At 63.4% G+C, this 23,320-nt stretch overlaps 1 protein-coding gene across 1 annotated transcript in view; it reads left to right on the top strand.

Annotated features, from left to right (window-relative positions):
- The window catches only part of ABCC11 (ATP binding cassette subfamily C member 11), a gene marked incomplete at its 5' end in the record, with an annotated part of 38,274 nt that overhangs the window by 2,051 nt on the left and 12,903 nt on the right, over positions 1-23,320 (top strand). Inside the window, 15 exon segments of the mRNA XM_084906853.1 lie at positions 2,591-2,729; positions 4,277-4,398; positions 5,046-5,207; positions 7,528-7,675; positions 8,040-8,273; positions 9,534-9,707; positions 10,447-10,594; positions 11,391-11,539; positions 12,931-13,038; positions 14,754-15,002; positions 16,392-16,463; positions 17,891-18,013; positions 18,015-18,016; positions 19,469-19,541; positions 19,946-20,149. Of these exon segments, the coding sequence (XP_084762979.1) occupies positions 2,591-2,729; positions 4,277-4,398; positions 5,046-5,207; positions 7,528-7,675; positions 8,040-8,273; positions 9,534-9,707; positions 10,447-10,594; positions 11,391-11,539; positions 12,931-13,038; positions 14,754-15,002; positions 16,392-16,463; positions 17,891-18,013; positions 18,015-18,016; positions 19,469-19,541; positions 19,946-20,149 (2,107 nt within the window).

The following is a 23,320-nucleotide window of genomic DNA, read 5'->3' as shown; positions in this document are numbered from 1 at the left end:
TGGGCTCCCGGCACCTGCCCGGCCTCCGCGCCTCTGGCCTTGGACTCGGGCCACCGTTTACCTTGCTGCAGGGCCCCGGCCGGTTCACAGGCCGTTTCGCCATCTGCAAACAGCCTGGGTCTGACCACATTCACCACCGTGACCCTGGCCCCTGGGCGCTGGCGGGGGAGCGGGCCTCTCTGATTCCCAGGCTCCTCCTGGTCCCCACCCCGCAGCAGCCACGGCTTCGCCACTCACCACGGTGACCAAACCAGCACCGGATCCCTGGTTCTCTCTCATCGCTGCGGTTCCTGTCTCCCTCTCCCTCTCCTTCTCTCTCTCTGAGATCAATAAACATATATGTAAAACAATAACGAGAAACCAATGCCGGGAATGCTGATAAGGCGGGTGCCCACAGCCCCGCGTGGGGAGGAGCACAGGCACACGGGGAGGCATTCGTCCCACAGTGGAAACGCTCAGCACCATCACGGGGAGATGGCAGAGGAGTGGAGACCCCCGGCCCCCCTCTGGGCCGCTCCGGCCCCTCTTCCTCGTTAGCACAGGGCACGGCATTCCTGCGGGAACCGCCCTCCGGCTCTGCGGCCACCGGAGGTCAGTGCCCAGCGGCCCGGTGCCAGCCTGCATGACTTGCGATCTCGAACTTGCTGACGCCACCGCCACCCTCCCGCCCCCGCCCCTTCCCCGGGGAGCTTTGCGCAATGAATAAACGGAAGAGGCACACGGGGCCTCCCCGAGGGCCTCGCTCTGCGAAATCAGGCCAACTTTCAATGTCTGTATTGATGGCAGAGAGGAGGAGGGAGCGGGAGAGAGATAAACATCGACGATGAGAGAGAATCATGGGTCGGCTGCCTCCTGCACGCCCCACACTGGGGATCGAGCCCACACCCCGGGCCTGTGCCCTGACCGGGAATCGAACCCTGACCTCCTGGTTCACAGGTCGATGCTGAACCCCTGAGTCGTCCACTTTTTCTCTCCATTCCTTCAGAAATACTCCGCACACCAGCCGTCTGCTCGCCGGGCAGGGCTGCTCGGGGAGTGAGTCTCAGACTCAGGAAGGCGAAGCGAAAGGCACTCGAAACACGCGGCTGCCCAAGGCGCCTGCCCAGACCCCCTGGCCCGAGTCTGGAAACCCGGAGTCCGGAAATGGCAGCAGGGTGCCTCTCACTCACCTCCCGTCCACTCCTCTTACTGAGCACCTGGCGGTCCTTCTAGCCCCACGGTCGGCAAACTCATTGGTCCAGAGCCAAATACCAACAGGACAACGATTGGAATTTTTCTTGAGAGCCAAATTTAAAAAAAAATTATATATATATATATATATATATATATATATATATATATATTATTGATTTTGTATAGAGAGGAAGGGAGAGAGATAGAGAGTTAGAAACATCGATGGGAGAGAGTCATCGATCAGCTGCCTCTTGCACACCCCCTACCGGGGATGTGCCCGCAACCAAGGTACATGCCCTTGACCGGAATCGAACCTGGGACCTTTTAGTCCCCAAGCCGAGACTCTATCCACTGAGCCAAACCGGTTTTGGCGAGAGCCAAATTTTTAAAACTTCTTCTAATGCCACTTTTTCAAAATAGACTTGCCCAGGCCGTGGTGTTTTGTGGAAGAGCCACACTCAAGGGGTCAAAGAGCAGCATATGGCTCACGAGCCGCAGTTTGCCGACCACAGTCCTAGCCTGTCCCGTGCCCCAGGTCTAGGGACTCAACAGTAAGCAAAGCAGGCTAGTCCCCCGTTTAGCCAGAAACGAACGCGGAGCAAACAGGGATTGACGTGAAGGCACAATTACAAACTGGGGTATGAAAAGAAGCATAGTTTGTTTTTAAGAAGTCCTCACCCGAGGATTTTTAGGAATATATTTTATTTATCATTATTATTAAAATATATTTTATTGATTTCAGAGAGGAAGGGAGAGGGAGAGAGAGAGACAGAACATCAATGATGAGAGAGATTCATGGATCGGCTGCCTCCTGCACGCCCCACACCGGGGACGGAGCCCATCACCCGGCACATGCCCTGACCGGGAATCGAACCGACAACCTTTCGGTGCACAGGATGATGCCCAACCAACTGAGCCACCTGGCAGGGCAGAAGAGGTGTAGTTCTGTGGGCAGGCGTGGCATCTGATAGGAGAGGGACCTGGCCCACGGGGAGGGGTGGGGAGAGGGGAGTTAAAGAAGGTTTCCCACAGGGAAGTCTGCTGGGGCCTGAGAAGATGTTAAAAAATAGGGAGCCAAGCCCGACTGGCAGGACTCTGTGGTTGAGCACTGACCTAGGACCCAGGAGGTCAGGGTTCTATTCCTGGTCAGGGCACAGGCCCGGGTTGTGGGCTCCATCCCCAGTGAGAGGCGTGCAGGAGGCAGCCTATCCATGATTCTCTTTCCTCATGGATGTTTCTCTCTCCCTCTCCCTTCCTCTCTGACATCAATAAAAACTTATTTAAATAAATGAAAACAGGGAGTCACGTCCATCCCAGGCAGAGGGACGAGCAGGGCCTCGCACACTGCCTGCGGGGGCGGCCGCCTCTCCTGCCCGCGTGGGGCTGGGTCTCAGCGCCCCTGCCGGTGCCTCGCCAGGTTCTCCGGTTTGGGAAGACGAGGACTCGGCAGGACAATGACCCGGCGGAAGCTCTGCTGGGTGCCCAGCTCCTCGGGCGGCGGCGTCGTGAACCTCGGCTTCGATGCGGGCGACGGCGCGGTCTCCGGACTCAGCTACGTGAGTACCTCTTCCCGGCGAAGCCCCAGGAAGCCGAGCGGCGGGGTGTGTGTGTGTGTGTGTGTGTGTGTGTCTCCTATTCATCCAACCTGGATTTTTTTAAAAAGCACCTCGCGCTCCTATCATTAGATGAATCGAAATCCTTGGTCACGACACACCCTGGTGGCTCACGCATGTGCGTGTGTCCTCCGTTACCTACCATCTATGCATGCGCTTATAACAACACTGGAGGTGCTTATAACAACACGGGTGGGGTCCCGTGGCCTGGTCGGTGATTGGGCCGATTGAGGCCATCCCGCCCGGTTCCGATCAGGGCCGATAGGGGCCTGCTGGCTAAGGGGAGAGACCGCAGGAGGTTGGCCTGCCAGAGGAGATTGTCTGTGGGAGCATGCTGACCACCAGGGGGCAGCTCCTGCATTGAGCATCTGCCCCCTAGTGGTCAGTGTGCATCATAGCAACAGGTTTTTTGGTCAACCGGTTAACCGGTTGTAATGGTCAGGCTTTTTCTATCTATCTATCTATCTATCTATCTATCTATTTATCTATCTATCTAATATATATATATATATATATATATATATATATATATATATATTCACATATATATACAATATTATAGATAGATACTAAGTGCTTCTGGACCCATTGCTGACACACCAGCTTGGACCTTGGCAATCACATTCAGCTGTTGGTCTCCCCTCCCCATGTCTCTCTCCCCGAAGGAACCACTGTCTGGAACCTTTTCCCATTGACACTTTCATTTGTTGATTGATTTATTTATATCGGGATGTGATTGACATACAACCGTATGTTAGCGTCAGGTGCACAACATACTACCTGGCATTTGTATGTGTTGTGACGTGACCATGACAGTCAGTCTGGTGAACATCCGTCAGCACACGCAGTCACACACCGCTTTCTCTTGTGATGAGACATGTGAGCTCTCCTCTCAGTGACCTCCAAACATGTAGCCCCGTGCCTGGCCACGTCCCCGGGCTGTGACTGCCGTCCCCAGCACTTCTCCACTGTGCAGCTGGACGTCTGTGCCTTTTGGCCTCCCTCCATTTGCCCGCCCGCCCGCCCGCCTAGCCTCAGGCAACCACTGATCTATGTTCTGTGTCCGTGAGCTCCTTTTCCGTGTTTTAAAGATCCCACCTGTCACCCTGGCTTGTCTTGTTCAGTGGGTAGAGCGGTCAGCCCTCAGACCATGGGGTCGCGAGTTCAAATCCCGGTCAAGCATGTACCTGGGTTCCCAGTTCATCCCCACCCCCATCCGGGCCCCAGTGAGAGGCAACCCACCGATGTGTCTCTCTCACCTCGATGGTTCTCTCTCTCTCTCCCCCTCCTCCCTCCCTTCCACTCTCTCAAAGCCAGTGGGCGGGATAGAAAAGGGGTTCCCCACGCCAGTGAGAACGGGGGTGTCTGTCTCTCTGCCTGACTCCGGGGCCCTGAGGAGCTGACGGGAAGGAGCCACCCCCGGGCCCAGCACCCCCTCCGGAGGGCACCTATGGGTCTGAGACATGCTCCCTCGTCCTTTCTTTCCCCAGAGAACGTACACCCCCGAGGACGGCCCCGGGAGCCCGCACGCCCGGGAGCCGGAGCCGGAGCCGGAGCCGCCGGGGAGCGCGGCCGCCGTGAGGATGCTGCTGCCCTTCCGCCCCAGGCCCACGTGAGTCCGGGGAGGAGAGCCTGCCTGCGGCCCGTCACCTCCACCGCGGACACGTCCGCACTGCCTCCCCAGGACACTCCGCTCTGCTCTCCTTCCTTCTGAATACACGCTTATTGGGTTCAGAGAGGAAGGGCGGGGGGGGGGGAGAGAGAGAGAGAGAGAGAGAGAACGAGAGAGAGAGAGAGAGAAAGAGAGAATGAGAGAGAGAGAGAGAGAGAGAGAGAGAGAGAGAGAGAGGGAGAGAGGGAGAGAGAGAGGGAGAGAGGGAGAGAGGGAGAGAGGGAAAGAGGAACATCAGTGATGAGAGAGAATCATGGACCGGCTGCCTCCTGCACGCCCCCTATCGGGGATCGAGCCCCCAACCCGGGCCTGTGCCCTGACCGGGAATCACACCGAGTCCTCTGGTTCCCGGGTCAGGGCTCCCCCTGAGCCACGCCGGCCGGGCCCTTTCCTTCCATTTAGAATCGCCCCGTTCACAGGTGCGCTTGCCGTTTCTGCTGCTTCCCGATCACACCCACAGCCCCGCGAACCCCTCGCTGTGCCTCTGGCTGCCGCGCGGTCCAGGCAGGGCCTCGCCCTCCGCCCCCGCCCTCCGCCCCCGCTCCCCCCGAGCCCGCGCTGAGGCGGCTCCTCGCTGTGGCTTCCAGGCCTCCGTCCCCCCAGCCGCTGGACGACGCCGGCCTGTTCTCCTACCTGACGGTGTCCTGGCTCAGCCCCCTCCTCCTGGGCCGCGGCGGCCGGCAGCGCCTGGACGAGAGCACCATCCCGCCCCTGTCCGCGCAGGACGCCTCCGACCGGAACGCCAGCAGGTGCAGCGCGCTGGGCCCGCCGGGACACACACACACAGCCACACACAGACACACACACACACAGCCACACACAGCCACACACAGACACAGACACACACACACACAGACACACACACACACACAGCCACACACAGACACACACACTCACACAGCCACACACAGACACACTCACACACACAGACACACCCACACACCGACACACACACACACACAGCCACACACAGACACACACTCACACAGCCACACACAGACACACACACACACACAGACACACCCACACACCGACACACACACACACACAGACACACACAGACACACACACTCACACAGCCACACACAGACACACACACACACACAGACACACCCACACACCGACACACACACACACAGCCACACACAGACACACACACTCACACAGACACACCCACAGACACACACACTCACACAGCCACACACAGACACACAGACACACCCACAGACACACACACACACACAGCCACACACAGACACACTCACACACCCACAGCCACACCCACAGACACACACACTCACACAGACACACACAGACACACACACTCACACAGCCACACACAGCCACACACATACACACAGACACACCCACAGACACACACACACACACACAGCCACACACAGACACACTCACACACCCACAGCCACACCCACAGACACACACACTCACACAGACACACACAGACACACACACTCACACAGCCACACCCACAGACACACACACACACACACAGCCACACACAGACACACTCACACACACAGACACACCCACAGACACACACACTCACACAGCCACACACAGACACTCACACACACCCACAGCCACACCCAGACACACACACACACACACAGCCACACACAGACACACACACTCACACAGACACACCCACAGACACACACACACACACACTCACACACACACACTCACACAGACACACCCACAGACACACCCACAGACACACACAGACACACACACTCACACACAGACGCACACACAGACACACACACACAGACACACACACACACACATACTCACCCACACACACACACTCACCCCCACACACACACGCACACGCACACACACTCACCCCCCCACACACAGACACACACTCACCCACACACACACACGCACACGCACACACACTCACCCCCCCACACACAGACACACACACACACTCACACACACACGCACGCATGCACACACACTCACACACACGCACACACACACGCACACACACTCACCCCCACACATACACTCACACGCACGCACACACACGCACACACACAGACACGCACACACACGCACACACACGGTGACAGAGGTGCTCAGAGGAGGTGAGGTCGGTCCCTCCTCAGACAACCAGGGGCTGTGGGCTCTTCCCTTGTGGCAAGAGGCCGACCTCTGGTTGGAAAGCGCTTTCTTACTTTTATTTTATTATTATTTTTTAAATATATTTTATTTTTTACAGAGAGGAAGGGAGAGGGAGAGAGAGCTAGAAACGTCGATGAGAGAGAAACATCGACCAGCTGCCTCTTGTACACCCCCTACCGGGGATGTGCCCGCAATCAATGTACATGCCCTTGACCGGAATCGAACCTGGGACCTTCCGGACGCTCTATCCACTGAGCCAAACCGGTTTCGGCTCTTATTTTATTTTTAATTTATATTCTTTATTGATTTCAGAGAGAGGGAGGGAGAGAGAAGCATCAGTGATGGGAAAGAATCATGGATCGGCTGCCTCCTGCATGCTATGAGTCCAGCCCGAAATCTGGCGTGTGCCCTGACCGGGAAATGGAGCCATGGCCTCCTGGTCCATACACGGACACTCAACCCCCGAGCTGCACTCTACGCCAAGGCTGTGGGTTCCATCCCCCGCCAGGGCACACACGAGAATGAACCAATGAATACATAGATAAATGAAACACTTATCGATGTTTCTCTCTCCCTTCCCCTTCCTTCCTCTTTCTAAAAACCCTACACAATAAAGAGCTAATATGCTAATTAGACCAAACAGCCAAACGACCTTCCGGACAACCTTCCGGTGAAGCTCAGGCTGCGAGGGCCGAGCCCCTGGCGTGCGCTCCGTGCATCGGGCCCTCGTCAGTACATAACAAACAGAGAGAACAGATAAATGTAACACACGGACTCCCTGGGAGCTGATCTGGCCAGCTCGCCGTGGAGACGTGTTTTGGGAATGAATGATCAGAGAGACGAACACAAACGGGTGCTCAGCCTCAGAGGGAATGGCTGTCACCGTGTCATTACCCGGCTCCACGGCCGTCCCCCCAGGCTCCGCCGGCTGTGGGAGGAGGAAGTGTCCAGGCGGGGGCTGGCCAAGGCGTCCGTGCTCCGCGTGATCCTGCGCTTCCAGAGGACCAGGGCCCTGCTGGACGCCTTCCTGGGCGCCTCCTTCGCCCTCATGAGCGTGCTGGGGCCGGTGAGCGGGCGTGGGGCGGTGGGCCGGTGGGGTGTGGGGTGTGGGGTGGGGGGGAGGTGGGGTGTGGGGTGTGGGGTGTGGGGGAGGTGGGGTGTGGGGGAGGTGGGGTGTGGGGGAGGTGGGGTGTGGGGGAGGTGGGGTGTGGGGTGTGGTGGGAGGTGGGGTGTGGGGTGTGGGGAGGTGGGGTGTGGGGTGTGGGGTGTGGGGGAGGTGGGGTGGGGGGGAGGTGGGGGGAGGTGGGGTGTGGGGTGTGAGGGAGGTGGGCCGGTAAGGTGTGGGGGGAGGTGGGCCCTGCGTGGGCCCAGCGGTGCCCTCGCCGAAGGACAGGAGGCCGGAGGAGCGGACGGACGCCCGTGTGTTCCAGGTGCTGATCATCCCCAGGATCCTGGAGCACTCCCAGGAGCGGCGGGGCAGCGTGGCCCAGGGCGTGGGGCTGAGCCTCGCCCTCTTCCTGAGCGAGTGCCTCAAGTCCCTGAGCCTGTGCGCCTGCTGGGTCGTCAACCAGCGCTCCGGCGTCCGCTGCCGCGCCGCCGTCTCCGCCCTGGCCTTCGAGAAGCTGCTGCAGTTCAAGTCACTGACGCACATCTCCTCTGGCGAGGTGGGTGCGGGGCGGGTGGGTGCGGGGCGGGTCGGTGCGGGCGCGGTCCCTGCTCTGGGGCGGCCTGATTGGCCCGGGGGACGCCTGCCGGGAGGAGGGCGGGGAGGACACCTCGGTCCAGGGACTCCCCCAGGGAAGGGCAGCCGGAGGGCGGACCCCCCGGGTGCCCCCCCGCCCCCCCCGCAGCAGAGGCTGGGGCAGCTGCCCGGCGGGGTGACCGGGGAGAGGGGGTGGCCCCTGACCTCGCTCTCCGGCAGCGAAAGGACCACACGGCACTGACAGGATGGAGGGGCCGCACCAATGCGCGGCCGTAGTTGGGGGTCACTGGGGGTTTATACATTTCATTCCAGTCTCCCTGCTTTCCCGTGGCTTGAGGAGCACCGATGACTTTTTATTTATTTTTTTAAGAAAGTTTCTTTTCTAAAAAAAAAAAAATGTATTTTTAGTGATTTCAGAGAAAAAGGGAGAAGGAGGGAGAGAGAGAGAGAGAGAGGAGAGAGAGAAACATCAACAACGAGAGCTGAGAGCTAATCATGGACCGGCTGCCTCCTGCACGCCCCCCATGGGGGATGGAGCCCTGACCGGGAATCGAACCCTGGCCTCCTGGTTCACAGGTGGGCACAGCCCCAGAGCCATGCTGGCCGGGCTCACGGTGACTTACATGGAGGGCCATTTAGATTGTTGAAAAGGCGGCTCTGCCATGGCTCCTTACCCTCAGATCAGCCGCCTCAAAGCCTGGCTCCAGCCCCTCCTCAGGCCCCCCTCCAGCCCCCGGTGGCCCCTGCGCCTGCCTGGCAGGGTGACCTCCAGTCCTCAATGCACCAGCCGTGTCCGCCTCCGCCGCGCCCTGCCCCTTGAAAGTCCCACCGTCCTCCGGGCCCAGACTGGCGCCCTGCCCCTCAGGAGGGCAGCTCTGACGCCTCCTCACCCCCCAGTCCCCACCACGCACGCTTCCGGCTGCCCCTCCTCTGAGCCCCCTTCAAAGGCACGGACCTCCCCGGGGCCTGTGTGGCTCAGGGGTGGAGCATCGACGATGAACCAGGAGGTCACGCGTCAATGCCCGGTCAGGGCACATGGCCAGGTTCCTGGCTGGATCCCCAGCAGGGGGCAGCTGATCCACCGTTCTCTCTCATCATTGTTATTTCTATCACCTCTCTCTCTCTCTCCCTTCCTCCCCGAAACCAATCACGACATTAAAACGAAGACACAGCCCTGGGGCACCCGGGGAGGTGACCCGAGCCCCGGGCCGCTGTCTTTCAGGCCATCAGCTTCTTCACCAGCGACGTCAACTACCTGTTCGAAGGCGTGTACTACTTCCCCCTCGTCTTCCTGAGCTGCTTCTTGCTGCTGTTCTGCACCATCAGCTCCTACCTCACGCTCGGACCCACCGCGCTCATCTCCACGGCCTCCTACCTCCTGGTCCTGGTGCTGATGGTAAGGCTGGGGTCCCCGGAGGGCCGGGCTCTGCGATGGGTCCCTCCGAGCGGACACGCCGCCTCGCGGGGCTGGGGGTGGGGTGGCGGAGGGCGCACACTGGCTGCTCAAGTAGCGAAAACAAACGGGCAGACCCGGAGGCGGTGCTCGGATGACTCCTGCCCTACGTGACGCCAGCAGAGGGCTCCCCGCCCTCGGTCCCGGAAAGGGGCTGTGGCTGCTAGAGGCTTAGGGTCCCCAAAGGCAGACTTCCTTTTATTTATTTATTTATTTATTTATTTTAAATATATTTTATTGATTTTTTTTTTTTTTTTTTACAGAGAGGAAGAGAGAGGGATAGAGAGTTAGAAACATCGATGAGAGAGAAACATCCATCAGCTGCCTCCTGCACACTCGCTACTGGGGATGTGCCCACAACCAAGGTATATGACCTTGACTGGAATCGAACCTGGGACCTTTCAGTCCCCAGGCCTACGCTCTATCCACCGAGCCATCCGGTTTCGGCCAGACTTCTTTTTAGTCAGCACAGCCTGGCTGGGCCAGGAGAGAAGGCCCCCTCCCCCCCGGGGTGTGCGAGGCAGGCCCTCGAGGGGGCGCGTAGGAAAGCCTGGGGGGCGGGGACCTAGAGCTGAGTGTCCGTGGGGCGCTCGGTGCAGAGCTAACCAGCCATCCGCTCACACCTGGCGCCTCCCTCGGGAGTCCTGGCCCGCCGCCCCATGGCTCTCCGTGCCCGCCGCAGGCCCTGCTGACGCTCGTGATTGTGAGGGGACAGAAGCACACCTCGGAGGTCAGCGGCCAGCGCATCCGGGTGACCAGTGAGGCCCTCACCTGCATCAAGCTGATTAAAATGTACACGTGGGAGAAGCCGTTCACAAACATAATCAAAGGTACAGCTCCGGCTTTCTGCGCGGAGCCCTGGCTGTCCGGGGCCACGCCGCCCCCCTCTGGGCATCTCCTCTGGGCTCCGCGGGGTGTTCTGTTCCGTGGGGGGTGTCCCCGTGGCCGGCCACGGACTGCTCTGTGTTCCGTGGGGGGTGTCCCCGTGGCCGGCCACGGACTGCTCTGTGTTCCGTGGGGGGTGTCCCCGTGGCTGGCCACGGACGGACTGTTCTGTGTTCCGTGGAGGGTGTCCCCGTGGCTGGCCACGGACGGACTGTTCTGTGTTCCGTGGAGGGTGTCCCCGTGGCTGGCCACGGACGGACTGTTCTGTGTTCCGTGGAGGGTGTCCCCGTGGCTGGCCACGGACGGACTGTTCTGTGTTCCGTGGAGGGTGTCCCCGTGGCCGGCCACGGACTGCTCTGTGTTCCTTGGCGGATGTTCCCGTGGCCGACCACGGACGGACTGTTCTGTGTTCCATGGAGGGTGTCCCCGTGGCTGGCCACGGACGGACTGTTCTGTGTTCCATGGAGGGTGTCCCCGTGGCTGGCCACGGACGGACTGTTCTGTGCTCCGTGGAGGGTGTCCCCGTGGCTGGCCACGGACGGACTGTTCTGTGTTCCGTGGCGGATGTCCCCGTGGCCGACCATGGACGGACTGTTCTGTGTTCCTTGGCGGATGTTCCCGTGGCTGACCACGGACGGACTGCTCTGTGTTCCGTGGAGGGTGTCCCCGTGGCCGGCCACGGATTGTTCTGTGCAGAAGGTCCCCGTGGCTGACTTCTGTGGTTTCTCATGCGCCCCCCAGGCCTGAGGAGGAAGGAGAGGAAGCTGATGGAGAACAGCGGGTTTATCCAGAGTCTGAACACCACCCTGCTGTTTGTGGCCCCCATCCTGTCCACGCTGGTGATGTTCCTCACCCACGTGGGCCTGCAGCTGGAGCTCCGAGCGTCCACGGTGCGTGTCCGGGTGTTCTGTCCTGCCCACCCGACAGGAAGTTCTCTCCTCGGTCCTGGTCCGGCCTGTGCCCCTCAGAGGCTTAGGGGGCTGCAAACAGGTGCTAGGAATTGGTTTTCATTTCCGGGGTTCAGGGTGCTCAGGCTTTCTTCCACTCAGACCCTCGGGAGAACTGACACCCAAGGCCTTGGTGGGGGGGCCTGGGGGAGCTGGGACGTGTAGCTCACGCCCCAGTGGCTGGGAGCCCCGAACAGATGCATTTCTCTGTGAGCCCCGAAAACACTGTCTCCCCTTTGGGGTCTGCCCCCCGCCCTGGGCAAGAGCAGGGATCCCCGCTCTTTGAGGAGAGGAGGGCGGGGCACACAGCAGGGAGGCCGGGCCGTAGCCAAAGCAGGAGGGCATCATGGGAGTCTGCAGGCAAGGGCGGGTCCATGCTCCCTGCAGCAGTCCGCTCTGCCGGCCCAGGCCGTGAGGCCACACAGTGCTCAGAGCAGGCGGAGTCAGGCCCATCGGAGTGTATCATATACTGTTCCTATGTCTGTATCTGTATCTATATCTATATCTATACCTATGTCTATATCTGTATCTCTATCTATATCTATACCTATGTCTATATCTGTATCTCTATCTATGTCTATACCTATGTCTATATATCTGTATCTATATCTATACCTATGTCTATATCTGTATCTATATCTATATCCACGCCTATGTCTATATATCTATATCTATATCTGTATCTGTATCTATCTCTATATCTTTATATCTTTATCTATATCTGTATTATGTCCACTTTAAAAACACCTGAGGGTATTTCCCCCCAATGATTTTTAAGAGAGATTGGAAGGGGGGTGGGGGGACATTGAGGAGAGACACACGGACTGGCTGCCTCCCACCCGCCCCCTGGGGGGGGCAGGGAGCAGACCGGCACCAGGCCCTGCCGGAGGCGCGCGGGGCCTGAGGCCGGGAGCCAGGTGTGGGCCGGGCGGGCGACGCGCAGAGAGGCTCCCAATAAGAGAAAGCCGGTCTGAGGAGGAGGACGAAGGTGACCTCAGCAGCCACACCGCCGTGCTGGCTGCCAGCAGCACAGCCCGCCCGCGGCCTGCCGGTGCTCCCCACGGCCTCCCCGGCCCAGGCTCCGGCTCCTGGCGACGCCCAGTCCCGCTCTCCCCGCTGGCAGGCGACAGCGGGACCAGGCCTCAGCCTTGGGGACGCGAATAAGACCCGTTTCTTCCGTCTCCCCCACCCCAGCGTGGCCGCTGCCAAGGGCAGGGCCTGCCTGTGGGCTGTGGCTCTAGGGCTGTGGTCCAGGGCTGTGGCTCCAGGCTCAGGGACGAGCCGGGGATGGAGGGACGGCAGGGCGCCCTCACCACCTCCTCTTGCCCCACCAGGCCTTCACGGTCCTGGCCATCTGGAACTCCATGCGGCTGGTGGTGTTCTTCCTGCCCTTCTCAGTCAAAGGCCTCAGGGAGTCCCAGTCTTCGGCCGAGAGGTTCAAGGTGAGCGGGCAGGGTGGGCTGCACGGCCTTGGCATTGGGCGCTCGCCTGCCTCCAGCCCCTGGGCGATCCTCCTGCAGGCGGGACAGTGGTTCCGGGGGGCGTGGGCGGGGACAGTGGTTGGGGGGGGCGTGGGCGGGGACAGCGGTTGGGGGTGTGGGCGGGGACAGTGGTTGGGGGTGTGGGCGGGGACAGTGGTTCTGGGGGGGTGTGGGCGGGGACAGCAGTTGGGGATGTGGGCGGGGACAGTGGTTGGGGGTGTGGGCGGGGACAGCGGTTGGGGGTGTGGGCGGGGACAGCGGTTGGGGGTGTGTGGGGGGACAGTGGTTGGGGGTGTGGGCGGGGACAGTGGTTCTGGGGGTGTGTGGGCGGGGACAGCAGTTGGGGATGTGGGCGGGACAGTGGTTGGGGGTGTGGGCGGGACAGTGGTTGGGGATGTGGGCGGGACAGTGGTTGGGGATGTGGGCGGGGACAGTGGTTGGGGGTGTGGGCGGGGACAGCGGTTGGGGGTGTGTGGGGGGACAGTGGTTGGGGATGTGGGCGGGGACAGTGGTTCTGGGGGGGTGTGGGCGGGGACAGCGGTTGGGGGTGTGGGAGGGAGCTTAGAGGGCACGGAGCGCCCAGTCCGTGCCAAGCAGGGGATGAGATGGGAAGGACCATGGACTGGCACAGGGTGTGGCTCTGGGGTGCGGGTGGGGCTCACGTTACTGAAAACAGCTCACACACACAGTAAAGGGGCCGGCGGTTCGGAGGAGGCCGGAGTCCCTGGCCTGGATGCTGTCATGCATCCAGTGAGACAAAAAGCGGTCCATTGTTTTAAACAATGAAGAAATAGCCCTCCTCTCATTCCCTGTGAAAATATCGTTTTATTTTTATAAAACACGAGGTGCTCACTGTGAAAAGCTGAGGCTCCACCCAAAGGGCCGGAATCACAGTGACTCGCACCCAAAGCCGGGCGTAACCCACGTCCCGGCCGCGGCCTGAGCAGGTCTCCAGCGGGACTGCGGGGGGATGGCACCGCCCCCTTTGTGGTGCCGAGGCCCACACCCTGCACCTCTGGCACCGCACACAGCGAGGGCCCAGGCAGAGCAAGGCGGCCTAGAACCAGGCGGCACCACACGCGCCCCCCACAGCCGGTACCTGGGCTCCCCGGCTCCCAATCACACCGACATCTTAACTTCAGAAAGAGGGGGAGAGAATCCTGGACCGGCTGCCTCCTGCACGCCCCACACTGGGGATGGAGCCCACAGCCCGGGCCTGTGCCCTGACCAGGAATCGAACCCTGACCTCCTGGTTCATGGGTTGACGTTCAACCGCGGAGCCACGCCGGCCGGGCAGACCTTTTGACTTTCTCCGGTTATAAGTGAAACAGAACCTGCAGGTCGACACTGACTCCACAGCTGTGGTCACGGCGACGAGGCCAGCCTGGCTCCGGCTGCCGACGCTGTAACACGAGAGAGAGCGTGAGGAATAGGGGGAGCGTTCCGACAAGAATGAGGGCCCAGGGGTGTGGACACCGGAAACCCCTCGGTGTAGAACCTCCCAACGGGAACCGGCCTCCCCCGGTGGACGGCTGTTCTGCATCCTCTCGCTGTCTATTCGCTCACAGGCGGGTCCCGGGCCGGCCGGCCGGCCGCAGGGGGACATCCCTCCTGGCTGCCGGCCTGACGCCCCCTCCCTCCCTCCCTCCCTCCCTCCCTCCCTCCTCTCGCCGCAGCGGTTCTTCCTGCAGGAGAGCCCCGTGCTGTACGTCCAGGCGGGGACCGACCCCAGCAAGGCGCTGGTGCTGGAGAAGGCCACGCTGTCCTGGCAGAGGGCCCGCCCCGGGCTGGCCAACGGCGCCGCGGAGCCGGACAGCAATGGACACACTCCCCAGGGGACGCCCCCGCCAGGCGGCCTGGGGCCCGCAGGCCCGGGGGACAGCCTGGCCCCCGCGTTGCACAGGATCCACCTGGCGGTGGCAAAGGTAGCCTGGTCCTGCCAGGCGGGCGGCCAGCGGCCAGGCGGGCGGGCAGGCAGGCCTGAGGCTGGGAGCCTGGCCCGGCGTGCTCTCCCCCCCCCCCCCCGTTCCTTGGCTGAAACCTGTCCTCCCCAAGCCTCCCTTTAAAGCACAATCCATCTCAAACGGCTCCAGCCCCCACTCTCCGAAACAGCAGCCGATTTCTGACTCCTCACCCCCTGCTGGTGTGTCTGCTCGCTTCCCTGCAGCACTGGCCCTCTCCCCCCAGCAGGGGGCTCCCGGGAGGTCTTTTCTTACTGCTCGGAGCAGTGGTCAGCAAACTGCGGCTCGAGAGCCACATGCGGCTCTTCGGCCCCTTGAGTGTTTAACAAAGGCCAGCTTAGGAGTGTCCCAATTAAGTTAATAGCAATGCACCTACCTATATAGTTTAAGTTTAAAAAACGTGGCTCTCCAAAGAAATTTCAATTGTTGTCCTGTTGCTATGTGGCTCTGTGGATGAATGAGTTTGCCGACCACTCGCTTAGCGCATAGGAGAAACCTAAATGACCCTTTGGTGGGCGAATGAATGAGTGAGTGAGTGAATGAGTGAGTGAATGAATGAGTGAATGAATGAATGAATGAGTGAATGAGTGAGTGAATGAGTGAGTGAATGAATGAGTGAGTGAAGGAATGAATGAGTGAATGAATGAGTGAGTGAATGAGTGAATGAATGAGTGAGTGAGTGAATGAGTGAGTGAGTGAGCGAATGAGTGAGTGAATGAATGAGTGAGTGAATGAATGAATGAGTGAATGTGAATGAGTGAATGTGAATGAGTGAGTAATGAATGAATGAGTGAATGTGAACGAGTGAGTGAATGAATGAATGAGTGAATGAATGAATGAGTGAATGAATGAGTGCGTGAATGAGTGAGTGAATGAATGAGCGAGTGAGTGAATGAGTGAGTGAAAGAATGAGGGAATGAATGTGAATGAGTGAGTGAATGAATGAATGAGTGAACGAATGAATGAGTGAATGAATGAATGAGTGCGTGAATGAGTGAGTGAGTGAGGGAATGAATGAGTGAGTGAGTGAGTGAGTGAATGAGTGCGGGGACACTGCGAACCAGGCTTTGCTGTCCGGGCTTTAAGAGGGAGAAGCAGGTGCGGGGAGTGCAGGCAGGTCCGGACCCGGGCTTCTCTCCTCCCGGGACCCCTACCCACTGCCATCTGCCATCGCCACTCGGCGGCCTTCCTGGGCGGCCGCCCGCTGCAGCGCGTCCCCAGCCTCAGATCCGCTCTGCGGCGTGCGTGGCCGTGTCGCCTCCTGCCGGGGGTTCTGTGTTTGAGCCCCTGGCGCGGCCGGGGCGGGGCCGGGGGCGGGGGCGGCGGTGCCGACGCGGCTGTGTGGGTTTCCAGGGGACCCTGCTGGGCGTCTGCGGCGGCACCGGGAGCGGCAAGAGCAGCCTGCTGTCGGCCTTCCTGGGGGAGGTGAGTCTCCCACGGCGGGACGGCCGCTCTCCCCGGGCCCGACGGCGGGGCTGGCGCTGGCCGTGCCGCAGAAACACGTTTTGTGGCCGTTTCACTGGGCAGCGACGGGACCCTCTGCCACTACGGCGTCCAGAACACGAGGGCCGCCCCCCCCCCCCCCATGCGCTCAGGTTGGGAACGGCTCTGGGGCGCCAGGGAGGTCAGGGCGGCCTGGGCGGCCGGTCCATGGAGAGGGGCTGGGGACCCAGCGGGAAAAGCACGGGTGTCCTCCACGCACACCCTGCTCGGCCCTGCGCGGACGTCCCGGCTTAGCTCCGCGTTCTCGGGGTCACACCCTGACGCCCTGGGGGGCCTGGAGGGAGCATGTTGTTCTTTTGTTTTGTTTTGTTTTTTAAATTCAGGTCCCTGTGAGTGTACCATGGAGGTTCCCATTTAAGAATATGTTTTTATTTCAGAGAAAGGGAGAAGGGGAGAGAGAGAGAAACATCCATGATGAGAGGGAATCAGGGACCGCCTGCCTCCTGCACGCCCCGCACTGGGGACCAAGCCACAACCCGGGCACATGCTCTAACGGGGAACTGAACCCCGACCCCCTGGTTCATAGGTCGATGCTCCACCCCTGAGCTAGCCGGCGGGCAGGAGCATGCCATCCCAAGGCCCATTTCATAAGCTGAGCCTGGGGTCCGAGGCGGGGGGCCAGGCTGAGCCCGGGGTCCGGAGGCAGAGGGGGGCCGGGCTGAGCCCGGGGTCCGAGGCGGGGGGGCCGGGCTGAGCCCGGGGTCCGAGGCGGGGGGCCGGGCTGAGCCCGGGGTCCGAGGCGGGGGGCCGGGCTGAGCCCGGGGTCCGAGGCGGGGGGCCGGGCTGCGCCCGGGGTCCGAGGCGGGGGGCCGGGCTGCGCCCGGGGTCCGAGGTGGGGGGCCGGGCTGAGCCCGGGGTCCGAGGCGGGGGGCCGGGCTGAGCCCGGGGTCTGGAGGCAGAGGGGGGCCAGGCTGAGCCCGGGGTCCGAGGCGGGGGGCTGGGCTGAGCCCGGGGTCTGGAGGCAGAGGGGGGCCAGGCTGAGCCCGGGGTCCGGAGGCAGAGGAGGGCCGGGCTGAGCCCAGGGTCCGAGGCGGAGGGCCGGGCTGAGCCTGGGGTCCGGAGGCGGGGGGCCGGGCTGAGCCCAGGGTCCGAGGCAGAGGGGGGCCGGGCTGAGCCCGGGGTCCGAGGTGGGGGACCGGGCTGAGCCTGGGGTCCGGAGGCAGAGGGGGGCCAGGCTGAGCCCGGGGTCCGGAGGCAGAGGGGGGCCAGGCTGAGCCCGGGGTCCGGAGGCAGAGGGGGGCCGGGCTGAGCCCGGGGTCCAGAGGCAGGGGGGGCCGGGCTGAGCCCGGAGTCCAGAGACAGAGGGCCGGGCCGTCCCCGCGCCGCCCTGAGCTGACTCTCGCCCGCAGATGCACCTGCTGGAGGGCACGGTGGGCGTGCGGGGCAGCCTGGCCTACGTGCCGCAGCAGGCCTGGCTCGTCTCGGGCAGCATCCGGGACAACATCCTCATGGGGAGCCAGTGGGACCAGGCGGCGGTAAGCTGGGGGCGGGGGCTGTCAGGGGAGGGGTTCCCCCCCCCAAACCCCGCTGCGAGGGGCCCTCTGAGCGCGGCCCCAGCACCGCCCTCCTGGCTCAGACAGGAAGGCCGCGGCCACCTCCACGCTCTAGGCCGGGCAGCCGAGGCCCCAAGAGGTGCGGCCGCGTGGCCAGAGCGGATGGGACTTGCCGTGGCTGGGCCCGAACCCAGTGGCTGTCAGAAACCCCAGGGCTCCCTGCTTCAGTCTGTGGCCCCCCACCACCCCCGGGCTAGCTTCCCGGGTGTCTGTGTGGATTCCTTCCTGACCTCAGAGCCAGAGGGCGGTCAGGAGGCCGAGGAGGTTGTCCATGTGGAGGCATCATGGCTGGTGGCGGGGGCTCTCACTGCGGGGCCGGGGTGGCCTGCTCACACGTTCCCATCCCCCGGTGACCACGAGAGGTCTGTGCGGCGCGGGCGGGGCGGGGGGACCGTGCCCTCAGGCCAGCCCGGCTCCCAGCTTCCGGGGCTCGGCCTCTGGTGACTTGGTTTTGCAATCGGCCGCTCCCCCAGTCACAGCCGGGAGGGCACAGGCCTGGAGGCGTTCTCACCGGCCAGCTCAGGCCGGGCCCCAGCACCAGCTGCTGAGCTGCTGGCCAATCCCGGGATGGCTCTCCGGAGCCAGGCCCCTCCTCCCGCCGCCCCTTCTCATCGATGGCGCCCCTCCCTCCCTCCCTCCGTCTCTCTGCTCCTCTTCGGCGGCCAGCTCTGCGCTGGGTGTCCGGCTGGGCCTGCCCCCGGGCTCTGCCCTGGGCACCTGGCTCCGGCTTCTCCCCGTGCCCACCCCCAGGGGTGTCGCCCTCACACAGCCCTCGTCTGGTCACCGCACTGCCCCACGCCGACAGGGCCCAGGCCCTTTCAGAATATCTGTCCAAACAAGCCCGGCCGGGCTGCTGGGCACGCCACACAGGACCTCACCCGAGCACGGGGCCCGTGCGCAAGCGTGTCCACACGACATGCGGCACAGCAGCTGAGGACTAAGAGACCCCGTGTCCACCCCGGGGGCACCGTGACATACGTAGACCACGTGTGCCTGTGACGGGACACTGCGGGGCCTTAAACGGTGTCAGCCGCACACGTGCGCGGGAATGGGCTGCTCCCGAATAAATGCACAAGGAGCTGCGGTGGCGGTCGCTCCTAAGAAAAGCCACGCGGCAAGGGGCCCTGGCTGGTGTGGCTCAGTGGCTAGCGCGCCGGCCCGAGGACTGCCGGGTCCAGGTGGAGGGCACAGGCCTGGGTCTGGGTCTGATCCGGGCCCACCCAGGCACATGCAGGAGGCAGCCAGTCGATGCGCCTCTCTCCCATTCAAGCTCCTCTCTCCGAAGTCTCCTTAGCCGGCTGGGCCGGGAGTGTGAGTGTCCCTCCACCCCCGGGGGCAGGGCCTGCCCGCGCCCTCAGCGCCCCCGCCCTGCAGGTACCTCCAGGTGCTCCACTGCTGCTCCCTGACCCGCGACCTGGAGATCCTGCCCTTCGGGGACAGGACGGAGGTGAGTGGGCGGCCAGAGGCCTCGGGGCCTCCTGGCACAGAGGGGGCCCCAGCTTCTGCCCAGAGCGGCCCCCAGCGGGGGAGTTTGAGATGCGGAACCTGCCCGCCCCCACCCGGTGCCTCACCAGCCGGCACCCTCCTCCAGAGGCCCCGCCGGCCTCGGTCCCACCGGCTTGTTCATTTTGTCCCGTCATTCGCGGCTCTCGTCTGACCCGCAGCCCTCCTGCCCGGTCCGCGTGTCAGGGAGCGGCGCCTCCTGGGCCACGTGCCTCGCCGGCTCCCCCCCCCTCCCCGGGGCCCGCCCCCCGCCCGCAGGTGGGGAGCGCCGAGTGCCGATGCCGGTGCCCCCGCCCGCCTGGCCGCGCCCACCCTCCAGCCACGGCGCCTGTGCTGCCCCGTCCGCAGATCGGGGAGCGGGGCCTCAACCTCTCGGGGGGGCAGCGGCAGAGGATCAGCCTGGCCCGCGCCGTCTACTCGGACCGCGAGACCTACCTGCTGGACGACCCGCTGTCGGCCGTGGACGCCCACGTGGGGCGCCACATCTTCGAGGAGTGCATCCGGAAGGCGCTGCGGGGCAAGACGGTGGTGCTGGTGACGCACCAGCTGCAGGTGACCCCTCCGGGGACGGCCCCCCCCCGACCAGACCCTCCCCCCTCAGACCAGACCCCCCTCCCCTCAGACCAGACCCCCCTCCCCCTCAGACCAGACCCCCTCCCCCTCAGACCCTCCCCCCTCCCCCTCAGACCAGACCCCCCCTCCCCTCAGACCAGACCCTCCCCCTCAGACCAGACCCCCCTCCCCCTCAGACCAGACCCCCTCCCCCTCAGACCAGACCCCCCTCCCCCTCAGACCAGACCCTCCTCCCCCTCAGACCAGACCCCCCTCCCCCTCAGACCCTCCCCCTCCCCCTCAGACCAGACCCTCCCCCCTCAGACCAGACCCCCCTCCCCCTCAGACCCTCCCCCTCCCCCTCAGACCAGACCCTCCCCCCTCAGACCAGACCCTCCCCCCTCAGACCCTCCCTCTCCCCTCAGACCCTCCCCCCTCCCCTCAGACCAGACCCTCCCCCCTCAGACCCTCCCCCTCCCCCTCAGACCCTCCCCCCTCCCCCTCAGACCCTCCCCCTCCCCCTCAGACCCTCCCCCCTCCCCCTCAGACCCTCCCCCTCCCCCTCAGACCTCCCCCTCCCCCTCAGACCAGACCCTCCCCCCTCAGACCCTCCCCCTCCCCCTCAGACCAGACCCCCGCGGGGCGTTGGGTACAGACTCGGCCTCCCCCGTCTCCGTGCTGGGCAGACGGGCTGGTCAGCGTCCAGGCCCAGGTCCAGGGTCCCTCTGCCTTCCGCACGGCAGGGGCCAGCGCCCTGGAGGCAGAGAAAGAGAAAACGTCCCTCAGGAGGAACCCCACGCCTCCCCCGAGAGCAGGGTGGAGCGGGGTGCCCGCCGGCCCTTCCCCCCTGCACCTGCTGTCCTTGGCTTTGGGCTCAAGACACTGTCGCTCTTTCTCCCTCCCCTTCTCTCTGAGCCGCGCTGTCTTTCTGGCATTAAAAAAAAAAAAGGCACAAAGAGCTTTCCAAAGCGCCCTGGCCGGTGTGGCCCGGTGGTCAAAGCATTCAGCCGGGACTGAAGGGTCCCGGGTTCGATTCCGGGCCAGGACACGTCCCCTGGCTGCAGGTTCCCTGGCCCCGATCAGGGCGGTGCAGCAGGCAGCCCATCGATGCGCCTCTCGAGCATCCATGTTTCTCCCCGTCTCCCCGCCTCCCTGCCCCTCTCTAAGAGTCAATGGGACAATACCCCCGCCTGAGGATTAACAGCGAGATTTCAGAAGCGATCTAGTGAGACCCCGTGCCCAGCACCCCGACGGCCCGGTCATGCGTGGACCCCGTCCGCTCCTCGCCGGGCGTGCACGGGCCCGCCCAGGCCTCCGCCCCTCACACCCCGCGGACTCTCCGGACACAGGAGAGCCTCCTCCCCCAGCCCAGCCCTCCCGCCGCGCTTTCGAGATCGGCCACGTGGCTAGTGCAGCCGCCAGCCTCTCGGGCCTGGGGTTCCGGACCCTGGAAATCCCAGAGTTTATTCCCGAGGACGGACACGCAGGGTCCTTCCCCATTTTCCACTTTTCCAAGAAACGTACGTCAGCCTACGGGCGTCCGTCGATGCTCGTGGGAGAGCTGTTTTAGGATGGGGCTTTAAGGAGCTGAATTGCTGGTTCACAATTCTCCCAAAGTCCTCAGTTTCACGGGACGTTGACTGATGGCTCTCCAAAGCAGCGGTGCCAACCTACCACTCGCCCCCACGTTTTATGAGCCTCCCGTTTCCTCCCGTCACCACCAGCACCTGGGGCTGTCCACCGTTCGGTTTCTGCCAACCTGGCAATCCTGCAGAATAAAACCCCAATAAAACTGGCCGAACTGCAGGCCAACTGGTTGCTGTGATGCGTACTGACCACCAGGGGGCAGACGCTCAATGCAGGAGCTTCCCCCTAGTGGCCAGTGTGCCAGGAGCTGGGCTGAGGGCCCCCTGGGGAATGTGCGCCTGCCGGCGTGGGCCTGCTCCCGGCCGGGCTGGGCGAGGGCCCTCCCGCAGGGCGCTGGCCTCGGGGTCAGTGACACTGCACCTGGCTGGCGCTCGGCCCCTGGACGGAGGCGCTGAGCGGCGCTGGGCGCTCACTGAGACCCCCTCCCGCCCCCAGTGCCTGCAGTTCTGTGACCAGGTGGTGCTGCTGGCGGACGGGAAGATCTGCGAGCAGGGGCTGCACCGGGAGCTGATGCAGAGGGGGGGGCGGTACGCCCGCCTCATCCAGACCATGCACGGGGAGGCCGCACAGGTGACCGCCCGCCCCGCCCCGCCCCGCCCCCGGGGGGAGCCCTCTCGCTCACAGCCCTGCCTCCCCAGGACACGCTGCAGGCGGCCCAGGAGCCTGCGGGCGGCCCGGCCCAGCACCCCCTCCCCGAGGAGCCCCCCGAGGACAGCACAGGTGAGCGCTGGGTGCGGGTGGCAGAGGCTCAGGGCCCCGGCCGCTGCAGGAGCCGCGCTGTGAGCACCTCCCCACTGGCTGACGGGGCAGGGAGGCCGTGTCTCCGAGTGCGGTGTGCGATGGCCGTTAGGAACAGGACCCTGGCCCCGGGTCCCCTCTGCCCCCTTCTCTGCAGCCGCCCCGACCCACCCTCGAGGGGCGCCAGGCCCTCGGGGCTGGCTGAATAGCTGGGGAAGGACCCCGTTCCGGGCTCCAGGGGCAGCTGGGCGGGTGCTGCCACCGGGAGGCGAGGGACGGGAAGGGCAGGTGCAGGGCGCTGGGAGAAGCCGGGAGAAACTCCTTCTTCTCCTCCTCCTCCTCCTCCTCCTCTTTTTCCTCCTCCTCCTCTTCCTCCTCCTCCCCCTGCCCCCGCCCAGGGCTGCAGAACCAGCTCACCCAGCAGGAGAAGATGGAGCAGGGGTCCCTCACGTGGCGTGTCTATCACCACTACATCCAGGGGGCCGGAGGTGCCCGCGGCTGGGTGCCCGGGAGGGGGGTCACTGAAGGCCGGGTCCCCGGGAGGGGGGTCACGGGCGGCCGGGTCCCAGGGCGGGGGGTCCCAGGGCGGGGGTCACGGGCGGCCGGGTCCCCGGCGGGGAGGGCACACCACACGAGGGGAGGCCCACCTCACACGGTCCCGCCGCTCGGTCCGCAGCTCGGCCACAGCCATGCCCTCCCCCAGGGTATGCGGTGGCCGCGGGCGTGCTCCTGCTCATGATGCTGTTCACCTTCCTGTCCGCCTTCTACTTCTTGTGGCTGAGCTAC

This window comes from Pipistrellus hanaki, assembly GCF_964339955.1.
Source record: "Pipistrellus hanaki genome assembly, chromosome: 15".
Taxonomy (NCBI): Eukaryota; Metazoa; Chordata; class Mammalia; order Chiroptera; family Vespertilionidae; genus Pipistrellus; species Pipistrellus hanaki.
The sequence above is the reverse complement of the archived record's forward strand: the minus strand, read 5'-3'. Positions and strand labels throughout refer to the sequence as shown.